The sequence below is a fragment of the Geotrypetes seraphini genome, chromosome 3 (assembly GCF_902459505.1).
Source record: "Geotrypetes seraphini chromosome 3, aGeoSer1.1, whole genome shotgun sequence".
Lineage (NCBI taxonomy): Eukaryota > Metazoa > Chordata > Amphibia > Gymnophiona > Dermophiidae > Geotrypetes > Geotrypetes seraphini.
In genome coordinates this window covers 300112858-300133155 of record NC_047086.1, presented here as the reverse complement: position 1 = coordinate 300133155, position 20298 = coordinate 300112858, and the positions used below count along the sequence as shown (strand labels likewise).

General features: G+C 42.8%; 1 protein-coding gene across 2 annotated transcripts in view; it reads left to right on the top strand.

Annotated features, from left to right (window-relative positions):
• The window catches only part of PLEK (pleckstrin), a 113352-nt gene extending 93376 nt beyond the window's left edge, over positions 1–19976 (top strand). For both annotated transcript variants that reach the window (XM_033939288.1, XM_033939287.1), the window contains 4 exons: positions 2223–2327; positions 7277–7360; positions 13934–14003; positions 17725–19976. In XM_033939288.1, the coding sequence (XP_033795179.1) occupies positions 2223–2327; positions 7277–7360; positions 13934–14003; positions 17725–17864 (399 nt within the window). In that variant the 3' untranslated portion in view covers positions 17865–19976. The remainder of the gene's footprint in view (positions 1–2222; positions 2328–7276; positions 7361–13933; positions 14004–17724) is intronic.
• The last annotated feature ends 322 nt before the right edge of the window (positions 19977–20298 follow it).

Sequence of the window (20298 nt, the reverse complement as noted above, 5' to 3'; positions counted from 1 at the left end):
AAAGCTATAAAATAAACCCACCAGGATGTTTGAAAAAAACACCCAATTGGGCAGGAAAATCGAATCAATAAACCAATTCAATAGGCTGAATCGAATCAAAATTTTTTTTCCTGAATCTGGCAGCACTAGTTTGCGCTACTGTCTTAGACTTTAGGACCTGGGATTGGGGAGAGATGGCAACCTCAGTACTTTATAATGCAAGTGAAACGAGGATTTGGTCAGACTTTTGAAGGGTCTGCAGAAGAAAAATATTGTATAGGCCGGGGACATGAGACAGCAGGAAATGGAAACTTTTCTTCCTTCTATTTTTGTGAATGGAAAGGCTGAGGATGTCAGAGAGTTCAGTTAAAATATGTGCTTTATAAGAAAATATAATAATGTGTTTTATAAAGTTTATAGCATTGCTGGCCAACTCGGTAAGGTGTTTCTAGTGGTGGTGGCGGCAGCAGCGTGTCAATGTGTTGAGAGGAAGAGGTGGTCTGGGAAATTCTGCTGAGCAAACTCCGGACCCATTTCCACCTCCCCCCCCCAGTTAGTCCACTCCACTCAACTGGTTCACATACTGAGTGGGTCTTTGGGTGTTGTTTTGGGATCTCTTTCAGTGGTTTGTCAGTATCTCCTTCTGGTCCAAGGAAGGAAACTTTGTTAACCTTAGCATTGACCTACAGAATATGTTTGTAACAGCGCTGCTTGTGTGGCATTAGACAATATAGTGATCGAAAGAAAAAACCAGACCTTTGCACTATATGGTGGGTATATGAGGAGATTCACATTTCCTGCACAGCTAAGTCCGTGTGAAGTTACCTTGTGCTGTATTTGACATCTAGCAAGGTCTCTGTTTGGAAGGAAAGATCTAAACTTAAAAATGAAGTGGCCAGAAGTTATGGTAAAAGCAGATAGTGTAGCTGGTTTTAAGAAAGATTTGGACAAATTCCTGGAGGAAAAGTCCATAATCTGTTATTAAGATATGGGGGATGTGTCTGCTTGCCCTGGATCGTTAGCATGGAATGTTGCTACTCTTTGGGTTTTGACCAGGTATTAGTGACCTGGATTGGCTACCATGAGAATGGGCTACTGGGCATGATGGACCATTGGTCTGACCCAGTTAGGCTATTCTTATGTTATGTTCTCATCTGTAGGGGCCTTTGTTTTCACTTCTTATTTTAATGTATTTTTTTTTCTGGGAACTTATCAGTGTTTTTTATAATGGGAACAAAAATGGAAGAGAATTAATGTGTGTGGAATGAGGGGGTAACTAATTTCTTCAGCTAAATAATTCAATCCACCTCAACCAGACATAGAGAACTCATGCACCATTCACACACCTTCCAACCAAAAAAGTCAAAAGAAAAAAACTGTTCGACAACCTCCTAGCCATTCGAGCTGCAACACTCGACCCCCAACTCTACAACCTATTGACCTCGACCACAGACTACAAAACCTTCAAAAAGAAATAAAAACCCTTCTATTCAAAAAACACATAAAAACGAACTAACACAATCAGAACTGTCCCAAGCATCACCTGCAACTACTCCATATGTACTTTTGATGTCATGACAATTCAGACATAAATTATGTTATGTTATGTTTGGAATAATGGTTACATATATGAGGTTCAATAAAAGAAAATTTTCACTGCCTGTTTCTATTCTGACCATTTATTTCGTTTCATGGTCATTACAAAAAATATTTTTTTACATGGGGGGGTGTCAAAAAATGATGGGCCCCGGGTGCCACATACCCTAGGTACGCCACTGAGCGATGTTCTTGTTCAGCAGGAACTTGTCTAACTTTGTCTTGAATCCCTGGAGGGTGTTTTCCCCTATAACAGCCTCTGGAAGAGTTTTCCAGATTTCTACCACTCTCTGGGTGAAGAAGAACTTCCTTACATTTGTATGGAATCTATCCCCTTTCAACTTTAGAAAGTGCCCTCTCGTTCTCCCTACCTTGGAGAGGGTGAACAACCTGTCCTTATCTACTAAGTCTATCCCCTTGGCTAATATTGGCACTTCTGAAAACCTAAAATGATTGAAGTTTTGTAGGATATTGTTTGTTGGATGGTATACTGATGAATTACAGTATTAAAAGCTTGGCTGCAGGACAATACTTGGTTAGCCACCAAGACAGTTGGTTCATGTGCAAAATGTTTTAAAAATTGCTCTGTAACATATCACAACTCTCCATGGTTTGGTAACTGTAATCAATTGCTCTTGTTTAAACAGCCAGACAGTGGATTCTTCTGTGATGGAAATTCCAGTGATGAGGAAGTAATCCTAAAAGAAGAATTCCGGGGCACAGTGGTCAAACAGGGGTGTTTGTTAAAACAGGTAAGTGAGGTTTTCTGTATGTGTGCATTTATTGAAATACTATGATACAAAATGACTATTAATAATAAATAAGTTACACTCCTCCCTGCGTATTCGTGGTTTCGGTATCTGTGATATTTTTGGCCCGGACCCCCCCTCCCCTACTGAATCGCTCCATCCCCGACCTCCCCAGACCTTACTAGGAGCGATCTTCCTAAATGGACAAGCAGCCGGAGAGCTCAGGCAGTGATCAAAGTTACAGGATGATCTGGAGGAGAAGGTGCCCTGTTCCTCACTCCAGACCTGCACCCTTCTGCCGTCTCTGCACCTTAAGCCCGATGCGAGCCAGCCCGTGATGGTGGAGGAGAGCCTGTGGACCGGTGGACACAGCTCCAGTTGCCCCCACACCTCAAGCCCCTGAACGTGCAGTTGGAGGTCCGCAACGCCACTTGCCACATCATGCTGCACGCCGACCGCCTGGCCGTGCACGGACCTTACCTGTGGTCTAGTGGTGACGCGGGGCAGGAGCAATTTTCCTATGCTCCTGTCCTGTGCAAAGCTGTCATCAAAATGGCTGCTGTGAGTTCCCGTTGTAGTCTCGAGACAATGGGAACTCACGGTAGCCATTTTGATGATGGCTTTGCACAGGGCAGGAGTGTAGGAAGATCGCTTCTGCCCCATGTCACCACTAGACTACCAGGTAAGGTCCGGGAGGAGGGGGGTGGATCAGAGTCAGCCCAAAAGTTATTCACGGGCTGGCTCTGCCCCTAATCCCCGCGAATACGGAGGGAGAAGTGTACATTCATTTAGGATTTGTCTCTAATAGCACAGGTACTTTTTTCTATGTTTTTGTTTCTGTCTATTTTGGTGTTTGTGTCTATTTTGTGTTTTAATTATTTTTAGTTATTATGTCCACGCTTGGGGCAGGTTTATTTGTTTCCAATATGCAGTTTACAATTAACTATTAATTGAAATGAAAGTCATTACATTCCACCTGGGATCATTTTAATGATTTTATGAAAGCACTGGTGTGGTTTAGTAATGCAATTGCCTACATCTAGGGGACCTTTTACAAAGCCGTGCTAGGGCCTTAACGCACGTGCTAGCTGCAACCGCCTCCTTTTGAGCAAGCGGTAGATTTTCAGCTAACCTGCGCTAATCCGGTGCGTGCGCTAAAACCGCTAGCACGGCTTTGTAAAGGAGCCCTTAGTGTTCATAACAAAGCAATAACCAATCTGTTAACACTAATGACGTTACTAGAACAAAATAATCTTTTATGACTTCTAATTTGTGGCCTCTGGTATACCCATGTGAAATGCCCTTGAAGGAAACCAGCCAGAAATATAAATCCTCGAACTGACGCTCATTGTAATGGCATCTAACATTTAATATTTGCTGGTGGCTGGGAGATTGCGGGCTGCTACAAATAATTTACTGTTTTGTTCCTGATGGCAAATGATAACATTGATAAGGAGAAAAAAAAAATTCAAAAATGCAAGAAGGAAACTAATTTGCAACATGAATGAATAAACTAAGCTTGTTGTATGCTGGAATATTGATCTTAGGTCACCAACCGGTAAACAGAGCCTACCAGTCATTTTTTTTCCGTATACATGGTACAACTATTGTTCCAGAAAGGCTACTACTGAAATAACTAGTTCAGTATTTTTTTCATTTTGTAAGGCAGTGTTTTCCAGCTTCTTCAAGCCCCTAAGTCAAACAAATTCAACCAGGCATCTCTGAACCCCAATTAGCAGATTTTACAATGGCCATTTGTTGTTAGTTAGCTAAGTGGTCAGCATGCAAAACAAATAATTTTCACTGCAACTGGCATACAGACCAAGACACAGATGGCAATGGGGCTCATTTTCAAAAGAGAAAAAAAAATCCAAAATGTGTCAAAGTACAGATGGATGTTTTTCTCACCAAGCAAAATTTTTACAGATAGGGCGTAGGGAATAGTCTCCCGGTAGATATGGTGGAGACAAAGACTGTTTCTGAATTCAAGAAAGCATGGCACAGGAACATGGGATCTCTTAGGGAGAGGAGGAGATAGTGGATGCTGCGGACGGGCAGACTGGATGGGCCAATTGGCCTTTATCTGCCATCATGTTTCTCTATATCTAATATCTCCCTTGCTGTAGCTGATGGGATCCCCCAAGCCTCACCAGCTGATGACCACCTCCTCCCTCTCCTCAGGTCCAGCAACCAGAGCTCCTCAAGTTCTGCAAATGACAGCAGTGTTTCCGAGCTGCTGCTGCCCCCCACCCCACATCTGCTTGGCTTTCATGCATGCATGGAAACCAAACATGCTTGGTGTTGGGGTGGGGGTGGGGGGCAGCAGTGACAACTCAGGGATACTGCCACTAGTTGCAGAGCTAGAGATTTCTGGCTGCCAGACTGGAGGAGAAGGTTTTCAGTTGGCAGGGCTTGGGGATTCCCACCGGCTCAGGTGTTTCTATTTTGCATTCAGGTGAGGAAAAAATTTGGTGCCTGTCCACCAAATTAGCTATTAACATATTCCAGTTAATAAATTCAAAATAAAGCATTTTTTTTCTACTTTGTCTGGACATTATGGCTCTGATTCTATAAATGGCACAATACTTGTAGGTATTGTTAAGCGCAATTGTCAATCATCCTATAGGCTCCATTGACAGAATCGCACCTAATGGCGCCTAAGTAGTCTTAGATACCGGTAGGCGTTGAAACCTTAGGCGCACTCCATTTATTCACTCTATTTCATGGCCTAAATGAGTGCGCCTAAGTTAGGCACCTAAATCAAACCCTGCTCAAAGTTCACCCAGAATTGCCCCCTAACCACACCTACTTTCTGGTAGGCGCCTCAGAGTAGATGTCTACCTCGAAATGGTAGGCGCCTACCCAGCTAACTAGTTTTTTTAATTAGTTTGGATTTATTACATTTGATATATTGCTTGTATGTGAGTGTTAAGCAGTTTACCATACTAATAAATTAGAAATGAGGGCTACAAAAACAATTACAGTGGAGCTAAAAGTTACATTTTGAACAGAACCCCTGTGAATTTTGGGGGAGTACTGTAATATTGTAAGATGGTTTCTTTAGTCACAATAAAAGTGCCCAAGCCAATTACCTATCATGATAATATCAAGACATTGCTGTGGCAAGAGATAACCATCCTGGCCTACTTCTTCTTCATCTCATCTGATCATCATCAGAATACTTCAGAGTGTCAGATCTTCAGCAACAGCTAAAGATCAAGAGTGAGCACCACCTGTGGCAAGGCAAATACCGTATCTGCTGTTCCAGTTGTCTTAAAGAAGGAAGAGATTTACATTCAATGGTGTAGAGAGGGAGGATGGCACCCAGGGCAGTGGCGTCCAGCATTGCCGCACCGTGCACTCTCCCACGCTTCCCTCCCATGCCTTGCGCCCCCCACTCTTTCCCGCCACTTGAGCGCCTTCTGCAGCCCTGCATACCTCTTGAAAAGTTCCCTAGCGCAAGCAGCATCTTCCGCCTGCTACTCGCACCAGCCTTGGCTCTCTTCTGATATCAAGTCCAGGCCCCACAACCAGGGAATGATTTCAGAAGGGAACCAAGGCCGGCTCAAGCAGCAGGTGGAAGAGGAATACGATGGGGCAGAGAGGAGAAGAGGCCCTGGCCCCTCCTGTGAAGATGGCACCTGGGGTGGTCAAGTTTCAAGTTTCATGTTTATTTATAGCTTGATATACCGACCATCACAAGTATCTGTTCAGAAAATATTTAAAATTGCTTAAAGAAAATAATAAATTGAAATTTTAAAAAAATGGAGGGATTGAGGCCAAGACAAGGACCTAATTGAGAAGGGTAGGTGACGAGAGGGAAAAGGGGGAGAGAAAGATTTTTAATTACATTACGTAAATAAAAAAAAAATAAAAGGAAGGAGAAAGGGGAGAGATAAAACAAGAGGGGAAGGGGAATGTTGCTTGTTGAAAGTGTTTCACTATTTATTAGTTTTTATTTTCCCTTTTTTTGGGTTCTTAATTGGAATTTAGATAGGCGTCTTTGAATAAAAATGTTTTAAGGTATGTTTTAAACTGCCTAGATTGTATAAGTCAAGATCTGTAATCACTAATGTTGTTGGGACACAGGGAGCAGTTGCCATAGGACAAGTGTGTTTTTATTCCAATTGATACCTGACTAGTGTTCATTTTAGCATTTAAAGAATTTTTATTATAATATATATTTTGTTCTGTTACATTCATGTCTATATTTTATCCTTGTGAATAAAGCCTTTTGGTATTAATATTAGTTGCGAGTGTTCTTGTAGTTCGGTTTATTCCAGAGTGCAATTCAATTCAGCCTTTGTCCTACACAGCCCAACACGGGTCAGTGTGATTACTGGTATTTAGAACATAAGTAGTATAGCACAGGAGAGTCAAATCCACAAACACAAAACACAAACGCTAAGGAGTGGAAAAGTCCAAAGAAGACTGGTGAACTCAGTGTGTTTCTTGAATACCCTTTATTTCTTCAATAAAACATTCAACGACTCGACAGAAGGAAGTGGTGGAGACAGAGACTGTCTGAATTCAAGAAAACCTGGGATAGGCATGTGGAATCTCTTAGAGAGAAGGATAGATAATAGTTACTGCGGATGGGCAGACTGGATGGGCCATTTGGCCTTTTTCTGCCATCATGTTTCTGTGTTTCTATGACATCGAGGAAAGGGAGCTATGAAAGGGAAGGACAGCTGCTGGACATAGTGGGGGAAGGCATGGAGCCATCTCTTGGTGGGCTTGGGGTAGGAGGGAACACAGCTGAAAGTTTGCTAAAGACTTCAGACACCATTGTGTCAGCCTTTTTTATTCCATGGCAGTTAATAGCCACAGTCAATACACACCTGAAAATTTTGAAGCCTAATGATTTGTTGCTCTTCATAGCTCTGTTTGGCTTTCTTTAGATATATACAAGAAACAAGAAAATCTGATTATCGTTTCACTTATTTTCACAGGGGCATCGGAGGAAAAATTGGAAAGTCAGAAAGTTTGTTCTGCGGGATGATCCAGCATACATGCACTACTATGATCCTGCTGGGGTAAGATTCACTGCAGAAATACATGCTCATCTAAATAGTTGCAAAGCAAAACTAAAGGCTCCTTTTACGAAGCCACATTAGCGGCAGTGGCGTACCAAGGGGGGGCGGGGGCAGATCCGCCCCGGGTGCAGCCTTAGGGGGGATGCACAGCCGGACAGGTCCCTTTACCTTCGTGGTGTTTCCCTCCGCCCGCCCGCCCGACAACAGGCCCGGTCTGACAAACCTCCCTGCCCTGTAGCCGCAAGTCTAAATTACCTTCTTACAGCAGCTGGAGTATTGAAGTTGCGTGTGGATGCCGTAAAGGTCATCTCTGACGCAACTGGAAGTTGCGTCAAAGACGACCTTTATGGCAGCCATATGCAACTACAACGCTCGGCTGCTGTAAGAAGGTAATTTAGACTCGCGACAACAGGGCAGGGAGGTTTGTCGGGCCGGGCCTGTTGTCGGTCGGTCAGGCGGGCAGGGGTGGTGGGGGTAGAAAGGGAGGAAATGTGGAGTGGAGAGGAAAAGATGCTTAAGGGAAATGGATAAAACAGAGGAGGGAGAAGGATGCTGAAAGCACATGGGGAAGACAGAGTGGAGAGAAGGACGCTGAAAGGACATGGGGAAGACAGAAGGGAGAGAAGGACGCTGACAGGACATGGGGAAGATGGGGGGAAAGGACGCTGAAAGGAAATGGGGAAGAGAGAGTGGGGAGAAGACGCTGGCAGGGAAGAAGACAGAGATGCCAGACTATGGGGGAAGCGGAAGGAAGAAGATGGGTACCAGACCAATTTGGAAGGGGGGAGAAAGAGAGAAGCACAGTAACAGAGCAAATGGAAGACGCAGAGAGAAGAGAGACAGTGGATGGAAGGAATTGAATGAGAACATGAGGAAAGCAGAAACCAGACAACAAAGGCAGAAAAAAAATTATATTTCTTTTTCTTTTTTTTTTTATGCTTCAGGATAAAGTAGTATATTAGTTGTGTTGATAAAAATTTATAAACAAAGCCCTGCCAGCGAACATCTCTTTCTCCAGTTCAGCAGCCAGAACTTTGATTTATAAGGAAGGAATAAGCTAAATATTGCAGTACTGAGGCTTGTATGGATGCTGCGGGGACGGTGACGGGGCGGTGAATGGGATGGCGGTGACTGGGCGGTGAAGGGGACGGTGCAGTGACGGGGACAGATTTTTTCCCCGTTCCATTCTCTAGTGCTCACGTCAAAAGCTTCCCTCTAACTCAGCTTCCTGTTTCCGCTTTTGACTGAGCACCACGTTGCCGATCTGAAGTTCTGTTGATGCCAGGGGTAGAAGGAGGCCTGTTGCCGATCTTAAGTGTAATCGTGGGGGGGTTTCAGATCTTGTTGCCAAAATCGGAAAGGTGAGGGAGGGAGAAAGATGGGCCTGTGGTGGATGGAGAGATTGAGAGAAGGGGGCAGATGATAGAAGTGGGGAGAAAGGGGAGAGAGAAGAGGGCTGGATGGAAGTAGGGAGAAGGGGCAGATGATGGAAGTGGGGAGCGAGAAGAGGGCAGATGATAGGGGAAAAGGATTGAGTTAGGGAAATACTGGAGGGGGTAAGGGAAAGAGGTGGTGAGCTGTAGGTAGACAGTAAAAAAAGGAAATTGATGAGAGGGTAGTAAGAACGTAATCTAGATGGATGCAGAAAATAAACTGAAAAGGAAAATGAGGGAAATAATGGATTGCAGAAGAGAGGTGTGGGAGAGGGAAGGAGAGGAGAGAGATGCCAGACCAATGGGGGTGAAAGGAGAGATGGAAGGGGGAGACATACAGTTTCTGGAAGGGGCATAGAAGGAGAGAAGATGCCATACAGGGAGGGGCAGAGAGACGGCAGACAGTGGACAGAAGGAAGAGAGTAACAAGAAGATGAGGAAAGCAGAAACCAGAGAAGACAAAGGTAGAACAAAAATTTTCTATTTATTTATTGCTTTAGGAGACATGTGTCACTGTTTCTGTGGTGTTGCATTTTATGCAGAGTCCAGCTTCTTGCTGGATCAATTTAACCTTTGTCTATGTATTTCTATTTTATCCCCCCTTTTACAAAACTGTGGAGCGTTTTTCAGCACCAGCCGTGGTGGTAGCAGCTCTGATGCTCAGAATTCTATGAGCATCAGAGCTGTTATCACCGTGGCTAAAATCCATACTACAGCTTTGTAAAAGGGGGAGGGGTTAGTTTGTGATTACATATTCCATACTAGGTGAAGGTGTTTTCTGTGTCTGTGTGTTCGAAAGACATGGTTTTCTGTTAGGATTGATGGTGTAGGATTGATCTGTACTAGTCTGGCTTGTTTAGTTTTACAATGGGTGTATTGATGTACTGCTCACTGCAATATGTAAGATGCTGCCTTTTCCTAGGTACTCATGTTTTTCATACAGATGGGGTGTGTGTGCCAAAAAATGATGGGCCCCGGGTGTCACATATGCTAGGTATGCCACTGTTTAGCGGCTTTACCGCATGGGACTTTTCATCATGTGCTAGCCCCCGCTTGCTCAAGAGGAGGCAGTATCAGCTAGCGCGGCTGGCAGTTTAGCGTGCATTATTACGCGCATTAAACCGCTAACGCAGCTTCGTAAAAGGAGCCCTAAGACTGATTAGCTAGGGGCAATCTATTAACAAAAGCACAGTAAAGAGGATTTATTCCTCTTACCCACACTGTTGAAGAACATAGAGAAGCTCTTGCTAGATACAATATGAGGGTAATTTTCAGAGACATTTATCTGTGCAAAATATGCTTTACCCAGGTAAATTGGCTATCTGAAAATGGCCCATTCTCACTGTAGCTAAAGGATGCACTTTAATTTTGCCTTAGGCGAGCTCATAGGTATCTGCAGATCCCCTTAAAACAGGACCTCATAGTCTCAACACAGAGAATATGAAATTACAGCTTCATTTATCACTTCATGATACTTTTTCATTTTGAAAACATTAATGAAACAAACCCAACACACTCAACTTCTTCCAAATGCAAAGGGATTTGCATGCTGGTGGCATTGTTGTTTTAGTACATTAAAAAAGCCCCTATGCTCTTTCCTCCCTAAATATGATGCTATTTGCAGTGCAACAATTTCTTTCATTAGATAATATCCCAGAGTCCCAGTGTAAGCAAATATGTGACTCAGCAGCATGATTCTAAGGTAGGAAAAGGCTGAAAAGTAGAACAAGAAAACAGCTGCAAAGGTCCTCCAGCCATTGAGTCAGGCCACAGTGACAGAATACATCACCGTTCCCATCCCTGCGGGAAACCATCCCATGTTATTCTTTAGTGTCTGTCTCAACCTCAGTCCTTCTACACCAGCATTTTTTAATGCAAGGCTTGAGGATCAGTGGTTGTGCCCATTCATACTCTGATTCTTCCTTCTCTCCTTAAAGAAAGACATGGAGATGGTTTGCTGCGGTTATCCGCAGGGATGGGAACAGTGATTAATTCTGCCACCGTGTCATTCTCTACCTGGAGAACAGAGGGAGGGGGAGGAAACTGTGGTCATTTCTTTAGGCTAACATCTAGTGGCCAGATGTAGGGGTCATAATTACAGGGTTCCATAATGAGCCCTGATTCATAACCCCCAGTCAGGGACTGGTTCTGTAATGATCAGAGTAGTTATGTAATAAAAGGGTGATATAAAATAGAGTTAGAAAAAAACAAAACTCCTAAATAAATGCTTATGAATGCTGCCTTGGGTCTAATTGAGCTGGAAGTGTAAAGCTTCGGGGAAAAAATTCCAAGCCCTAAAATAGCTGAGTGAGATTAAAGCATATTGAGAGCAAATTAAGAATAAAGCACTTAGTTTAAGAGGTCAAATAGATGCCTTCTTAGGTGCTATTTTAAAAAGACCTATAAGGGCCTGTATGTGTTTAGAAAAGTTATGTCTATCTTGCAGGTGTAAATATCAATGTCTAGATTAAATTCCTGCATAAATTAGTATATTTTATAATCTATGCTTATATTTGTGAATTCCACTCACTCCGTCCAAGCTCTGCCCTGTACAGACCTAATGGCAATGCATGCACCATTATGGCAATGCATATATTTTTACAATGGCCAGAATTTTGAAACAAATCATTTAAAACACACACACGAAATGTACACATGAAAATGACTTTATAAAACTGTCAAATTGTTAAAGTAGAAAACAGTCGTATATATTGGTATAATCAAAAAAGAAAAACCAAAACAAACTGTTGGTAAGTTTGGCAGGGAATCTCACTCATTCAACAAAAAATGTATATACATATTGAAATCATAAGCACAAAAATGTGGAAAAAGAACAGGCCTCATACACAGACCGCCGGGACTAACAGTACCCTAAGCAGTCTGTATCATCACTGGTCTGTAAAAATCTCCACACATATAGATGTTACAGTTTCTCATACATCCGTAAAGTTCTTATGACAAAATAAAGTGCTTTTCATATTTAAATCTGTTATATTAAACAGTGACAACAGCAGGAACAACAAAAGCGTAAGACAAGGTTTACAATAGAAACTAGCTACCGCGGAGGACCAAATTTAACATGCCACTGCAAAAAACTTGAAATAAAGATGACTACAGCTGAGTGAATAAATATTCAATTCAAATTTTTCAAAACAGTGTGAAAGAAGCATTTATCTTTATGGCATGGGACTTCCATCCTTCTCCATGTCAGTCACATATTAGGTCTCCCAACAGAGGGTACTCCTGTTTCGCAACTTCAATGGTGCTACATCAGGAGAAAAGTGAAAAATCTTCATATAACTCACATCTTCATGTTTACAAAAATCTTCCACACAAGTGCCCCCATTATGATCTCATTAGGTACTGTCACAACTCATCCTAGTTACTGAACTGCCCACTAAAAGATTTTGCCACATGGCTATGGGATATAGAGCTGTACTGAATAGCATATTTTACAATTTGGCCAAATATGAATAATGAAAAATATTATTTGGCCGAATAGAAATACCAAATATGAATAATGGGCATTGAGTTTTAACACAACAAATAATAACAGAATTAACATGAAATCAGAGATCAAGGACCCAATATTGAGACTGCGGGAGGCAGCCTGGCTACCTCCTGTGGTCTGCATTGAATCCTGATATTCAGTGCCAGGGCCATATCCGGCCACTAGCATTGAATATCTGGATCAAAATTTGGTGGCTCGGACTTAGATGGCCAAGCTGATATTCAGTGACTAACCAGCTAAGGCAAAATGGGGAAAGATAGACCTGTCTTTTACAAGCTACTAGTCTTAGCTGGCCAGCTGCTAAATATTGGTGGTAATCAGCTTTGTATATTGCACAACATAGCTGATCACTGGCCATTCTGGCAAACTGGTTATTCTATTACTACTATTTGACACTTCTATAGCACTGAAGGGCATATGCAGCGCTGTACATTCTGCATTAAATAGAGTAGACAGTCCTTGCTCAGAAGAGCTTACAATCTAACGTAGACAGACATGACATAAAGGGTTGGGGATGCAGAACCCACTGTCTCCTGTTGAATATCAGCGGATCGCCAGCTACATGGCACTTAGGCATGCAGGAGCTGTTTCTGGCCAGCTAAGTACCGCTGAATGTTGGGGAGAGGACAAGTTTTCATTTCAGTAGGATTTTGCACAGTAGAGACCCAGATTATTTGAATTTAAATCACTATTCAGCCTAATAATGTATTCAGGGCTCGATGTAGGACTGAATCAAGTCATACATGAATATTTGGTACAGCTCTAATGGGATGCCAGCAAAAACACTTGAATACACAGTAGTGATAGTGGTCTTGATACTGAGACCACATGAGGCAGTCCAGCTACTTCCTGCGATTGAATGCAATCCTAGATATTCAATGCTAGAGCTGTATCTGGCCACTGGCATTGAATATTCAGGTCAATGTTTGGCAGCTTAGATTTAGCTGGCCAAGCTGATTTTCATTGGCTGACCGACTAAGGCTAACAGCCAAAGATAGACCCGCCAAAAAAAAAAAAAAAACCAGATCTATGTGGTCATGTGCCTTAGCTGGCCAACCAATGAAAATTGGCGGTGACCAGCTATGTCATGCAGCATAGCCAGTCACAGGGCTAGCTGGCGAGCTGGATATTCTGCAGGAGATAGCCAGCTTTCTCTTGCTGAATATCAGTTAATAGCCAGCCATACAGGAATTAGCTGGCCGGGAGCCATTCCCAGCCAGCTAAATCTCACTGAATATCAGGAGGAGAGTCTTAACTTTGAGTGCATGAGGACATCAGCTAAACTGTAACATTTGGTGGTAGTGATGGTTAGAGGGATGGCATTCAGATGGAGCTGGCTATCGATCTTTTGGCCTCTCCCTAGTCTCATCCAAAAACCAGGGCAGATCACACCCCCTTGCCATATGGATGTACAGCAGTTTTAGACATCCATATTCTGATTTTATAAAATTGGTATTTGAATATCTATGTAATATGGATGTCTAAATTTTAATTTTTCAGACATCCAAAACACAAACAGAGCTTCTAAAATAAACATCTTTGTCAATAAATGTAGACCAGTCATGCTGTTATTTAGATGTTCTGGACTTTTGGACCAATCAGGATTATCTTTATTTGGGCCTCCTATAGGGAGAGGATCCACTTGGTGCCATTCACTTGCGAGGCTGTGTGGTGACTGCTATAGAAGATACACCAGATGGTAAGGGAAAGCTTTGCAAACATGATTATGGCATTTTCTATATCAAAAGGTTTGTGTCACGCTGTGTTAACATTTGACATACATTGCGCCAAACAAAAAAAAAAAAGGAGTTCTCTGAATCCACAGAGAACATAGGACATTTGCCCCAGCTATCTGCATTTCTAGGGGTGGACTGGGAAAGCCATGAATGCCTCTCTTATTCCCCCCTCCCCTATATTAAAAATCTTACCTTTGCTAACAGGGATGCCCAAGCTCCACCAGCCAAAGAGTGCTGCCTCAGCATCAAGAAAGTAAGCAGTATATTAATCTTTCCAGCCACCAACTCATTGCACATGCTCAGTTTATGCATAAACTGGGCATGTGCAAGCATTGGTGACTGGAAAGCACACCACTGACTTCACTGCTGAGGCTCCACTGGGAGAGGGAGGGAGGGTTTCATGCAACAGTCTCTTTGGCGGGTGGGGCTTGGGCATCTCTGCCAGCTATTCAAGGGTGCTACAGTTTTGGAATGGGGCATGAGCCCAAAGTGTATGATAGGGGAGGGGGGATTCTATGGCTACACCGCTGGTTCAAGTATTTTTTAAGAATGTTTTCATTTATGCCGCAATGCCATTATTAGTGTGCCGTCTTTCAGAAAGAGTGAGCACTGCTGGGAAATAGTACATACCAGTGGCATAGCCAGATAGCCAATGGGTGGGCCTCTCTCTTCCCTCCCAGCCCATGCAGCACAGCCTCTCTCTTTCCCTCCCTTCCCAACCTCACCCCCAACCTGTGCAGCATTTCAGTTTCTTTTCAGGCTGCCAGTAGCAGTTTCTACGTGTTACTGGCAGCTGACCTGGATTAGGGTTACCAGATTTGTGTCCAGAGAAACGCAGACACATAGTCCTGCCCTGTTCCACCCCCTAGCAACGCCCTGTTCTACTTCTAGCCACACTCCATTGAACCTCTAGCCCTACCCCCACAAAGCCTCAGCTTTGTTTTATGACCTCTGGGCCATGTCTGGAGGGTCTCTGAGCATATGCAGATGCGTGTGATGTCATCTGCACATGCTCAGAGGCCATCCAGATGCGGCCGGGAAGTCAGGGCTTTCCAAAACCCAAACTACCGGATTTTGGAGTCCATCCAGGCACCCAGACAGTCCTCTAAAACGAGAACATGTCCAGGTTTCCCCAGACATCTATAGGTGTGAAGAGGCAGAGAGGAAGAAGCAAGAAAAAAAGAGAAGACATGGTTTTGAAGCCTGTCTATATAGGTTTGAGTAACTTCCAGTATCTTCCTCTGTCACAAGTTGCTATCTGTTTGAAGCAATGGCTCTGAATTCCTTAAACACCTGTCCTTACATCTTTTGAAGGTCCAGGGCTTTGCAGGATACTTCCCAACACTATGTAAAACAGGGATGTCAAACTCAATCACATTAAGGGGCCGCAATCCAAAACACAGGCTAAGTCGTGGGCCAGACCCCCACCCCATCTACGTCCCAGACCCTGCCCCCATAATAATACTAATTATAACACGATTTTTTCCTTTCATTTTTCATATACACACACACACAATACAATCTTATTAACACATGATGGTAATGGTTAACCACAAAATTAAACTACACAAAACACACTACATGCTTCTCAATATTCATTCCTACCATAACACAGATAAACCCTATGCAAATACGAGACCAAAAACTAAAAGTACTAATATATTTTTTTAAAACACCCTAAGATTCAAGATTCTGCAACCCCCAGAGAAAAAGAAACAAATGTATTTTTTCCTGAGCAGTGCAAAAGATAGACAGCAGATTAAAATGGTTCAAACACTAACTTGAAAATAAAACCATTCCCCCTACCTTTGTTGTCTCCCTCCCTCCATGCTGTGCCTCCCTCTGGCAGGTGTCTAACCTTCTGGCCAGCTCCAACCTGGCCGTTTTATGCGGCCCGTGGTCTGATGCCCCCCGGTGACATCTTGTGGCCAGCTTCCTCCTCACAGCTGTAGTGTGCACGGAGCCGCATGCAGCGGCTCCTCGTGTGTCCTGCACCTGAACCGGAAGACTTCTCTCTGACATCGCAACGTCAGAGGGAATGCTTCTGGATGAGGTGTATGATGCGCGAGGAGCCGCTTCACCCGGCTCCATGCACATTACGGCTGTGAGGAGGAGGAGGGAGCTGGCCACACGGTTAAACTGGAGGCATTGGACCGCGGGCCACATAAAATGACCAGGCGGGCCAGATTTGCCCCGCGGGCCTTGAGTTTGACACCTGTGATGTAAAAGGTTCTTGTTAATCTCAAGCTCTAGTCTTTTAGGAGTCATTCTAAGTAAATGGTTCTTGTTAGATTGAATGGGCTGGGGCCATTCAGTCTATCTGCATCTGCAGACATTCCCAGGGTCAGATTTGTTTAATATAATATCCCAGAATCCTTTATTTGAATGCTGGACACAGCTAGTACATAGTAATGTAATGCTGACACCCCCTCCAACACCAGCCTTGACAAGGATGTACTGCTGCTGGGTGGGCCAAGCCTAAAAGAGGTGTGCAGGGTGCAGATAAGGTAAAAAGAAGTTGACCTGGGATTAGGCGGAGCCAGAATACCTGAGCACTTGGGAGTGAGATGGCGTGAGAAGAGAACATAAGAATAGCCATAGTGGGTCAGACCAATGGTCCATCTAATCCAGTATCCAGGTCACAAGTATCTGTCAAAAACCCAAATAGTTGCAACATTTCCATGCTACCAATCCCAGGGCAAGCAGTGGTTTCCCCTATGTCTATGTCAATAGCAGACTTATGGACTTTTCTTCCAGAACCTTGTCCAAACCTTTTTTAAAACCAGCTACATTAACCACTGTTACCACATCGTCTGACAACATGTTTCAGAGCTTAACTATTCTCTGAGTGAAAAAAAAAAAATTTCCTCATATTGGTTTTAAAAGTATTTCCCTGTAACTTCTTTATAATTTTTAATGGAGTATAACATCAGTTCAATTGCACCCATTCTATACCACTCGAGATTTTGCAGTCTTCAATCATATTTCCCCACCATCTGGATGAATTCTGAATTAACTGGTTGGTGTGTGTGTGGTTAGGGGGAGGAAGGAGGGGATGATGGAGAATGAATCCATGATGGGGAGAGGAAGGATGTGGTGGGGATAGAGAAGAGATAAAGATGGCCCAGGATCAAACATGGAAGGGAAAAAGATAATCAAAAGCTGAGAGGAGAAAGGATAAGAACAGAGATCAGATTTATGAGGAAAAAAAGAAAAGCAGGATTGAAACAAACTGAGGGAGCTAGTAGAGAAAGAGAGGAGCCCTAATGTAAACTGCATAGGCTATATGTACTGTAGAGTGACTGAATAGTGCTACTACTGTATATTGATAATCAGCAGTGGCCACTGCTCTAAACCTATAATCAGTGCTGATCTATCTGTGCTGAACATATCATATTCTTTAAACACCCCCAACTCATATGTGTACTGCCAAACCCAGGTATTCTAAATCACAATACACGGTACTTTTGCTGGGGGGATCTAACTAGGTACTTGGGACCTGGGTTTGCCACTGTTGGAATTAGGATGCTGTACTTGATGGACCCTCAGTCGTGTCCCAATATGGCAGTTCTTATAGGGTTTGCCAGACTGGATTTCTAGCTTGTAGATTAAAAATAAATAAAGTATAGATGGCTAGCAAACAAAAACTTAAATGTTCTCATTTTCTTTGTATTGTTTTTTCAGCCAGGAAATCTGAAGTAGGAGGCAACTTGTTTGAAATTATTACAGCAAGTGAAATTCACTATTACCTTCAGGCTGCTACAGCAGCTGAGCGGACAGAGTGGATCAAAGCAGTTCAACTAGTTTCTAAGACTGGTAAATAGTAACTAAATGGCTGCAAATTAGCACTTCTTCCTTTAACATAAAAGAGGAAAGTCTATAACAGGCACCAAAACTTAGGTACTGGTAGCTGCCCTACAGGCACCTAAGTTAATTGACAAACGACATTAGAAACGATGAAAACCCCCAATGTCCAAGCACCTACCGATGCCCAAATAAAAAGCACTAGAATCGCCCCTAACGCCACTGTGGGCGTGGCTAATGCCGGAAAGCACCTATGTAGGCACGATTCACAGCATAGATAGGTGCCGTAAATGGAGTCCCAGAAAACCCTGGCTTACATTTCCAGTACCTATCTTGCCCGGAGGCACAATTCTGTATACGGCGCCTTTGTGTGATTGACATGTGATCGGTGGTTGCTGATAGTGACGCCGTATACAGAATCCGGTTGATAATGCTGATCTGTATAGGAGTTATTTCCGGACCCAAGAGTCAGCTGGCAGCAATTAGCATTTTGCTGACCGCCGCCAGCATTATCTCTGGAAATTCAATGCTGGGCCATATCTGGGCTCGCGTGGCCAGTTAGCTGCTGAATATTGGTACTTCACTTGCCATGTGATGACTCTGCCTCCGGAATGCCCCTCAAAATAGCCAGTTTTGCTTTGGGTACTAACTGGACATTTTCAGCAGTTAAGTGCCACTGAATATGACCAGTTAACCCCTGCACAAGTGATCTAACTAGTTATAAGCCATTTCTGGCTGGTTAAACCACTTTAAATATTGCCCCCTTTCTTTTTCTGCACTGGAGAGAGCTAATGAAGAAAACATGAACTTGGCTGCTTTCACTTATCAGCTATTGGTTGAATTTTTTTATTCCTGCATAAGCAACGACCTGCTTACCTGCTCTACATCCTGCCTGTAAATAAAGCAACAGATAAAAGGAATCTTAAAATTAAGGCTTCTGGTTTTAGGCATTCATACTTGTAAACTGTAAATGCACGATGTGAGTTACGTGCATTCTTAGTAAAATAGGCCTCACTGAGAAAAATGGAGCTTGTGTTATTTAAAGTGCTTTAAATTACATTAAACACAAGCATAAAATATTACTCCAATGCAAATGTTGCAGTTTGGATCCGCGAATCGATAGCCTGGAGTGCTGGCGTTAAGTCCTTGATGCAGTGGTTACTGGCCACGAAACGATCGTCGGCCTGGCCTGTTTTTGTGATCAGTGGTTTTTCACACCACGAGTTATTCTTGGCTATTTTTATGCTCCCACCTGCCAATATTTAACTTTTGCGAAAGTTTTTTTGCCTATGATGTCTCGGTGGAAGAGTGTGGGTATCCCTCTCCATTAGTTTGAGGCTTTCCTTTCGCTTAAGTATTAATCTAGTTTCTGTGGCTTTTCTGGTGAGTTTGCATTGGAGTGATATTTTGTGCTTGTGTTTATTATTTTTCCCTCCATTCTTCCTTTTTTTTCCCATTATTAAATTACATTATTAACACATAGGCCTGAATTCTCTGTATGGCACCTAAAAAGCGGATGCTGATTGCATGCCAATCACATGACAGCACTCTATAGAGAATCAAATCTCCATGAAAGGCACTGGAAATGTAGGCCAGGGTTTTCTGGGCCTACATTTCCAGTGTCGTATCTTTTCCATGAATCGTGCCTATGTAGGCACTTTAGGCTGCCTAAAACCACTTCCAGCATTAGCCATACCCATAGTGGCGTTGGGCAGCCTAAAATGCCTATGTAGGCGTGATTTGGGCACTAATTTTTTAGGCGCCTTGAAACTCAATTAAAACCATTTTTTGAACTGCATTTTTAACTGAGTTTGGGTGCCTAATAAAATCAGCACCAGTTACAGAATCCGGACCATAGTGTTGCTCAAGTTATTTTGTAAAAGTAATATGTTAAACTTACCATTTACTTGTTTAATAAAAGCAATATGTTACTGTGAAAAGTAATTAGAGTTACTAGCTGTTTGTTTAATAAAAATAATCAGTTAAGTTACATTGTTAAAGTGATATATTACAGTTATGCAGGCATTAATGCTGAGCACCTGTCCTTGTTAATTCAGATAATCAGCTTGTAACGTTGAAATATGCAACACTGTCTGTAATTTAAATTAGCTGAAATAAAAAAATGCACCATATTGTTGTTTCCAAAAATGATTTCAAATAGGAGCAAAATAACTGATATCTGCGGTGATCTTAGCCTAGTCACTTAACCCACCATTGACCCAGGTACCAGGTTAGATTATGAGCCCTTCAGAGTCTGGGTAATCCCTAGAATACCTGAATGTAACTAACCTTGAGCTACTACTGAAAAAGGGATAACAGCAAAACCATATAATAAATCAGAGTATGGTTGTAATATCATTTCTGGATTTCAATATTTACATTCGTATAATAATCCTTTTACAATTACTATGTGTTATGGTTTTCTTTCTGGCTTCATGTTGGATGACCAATTCC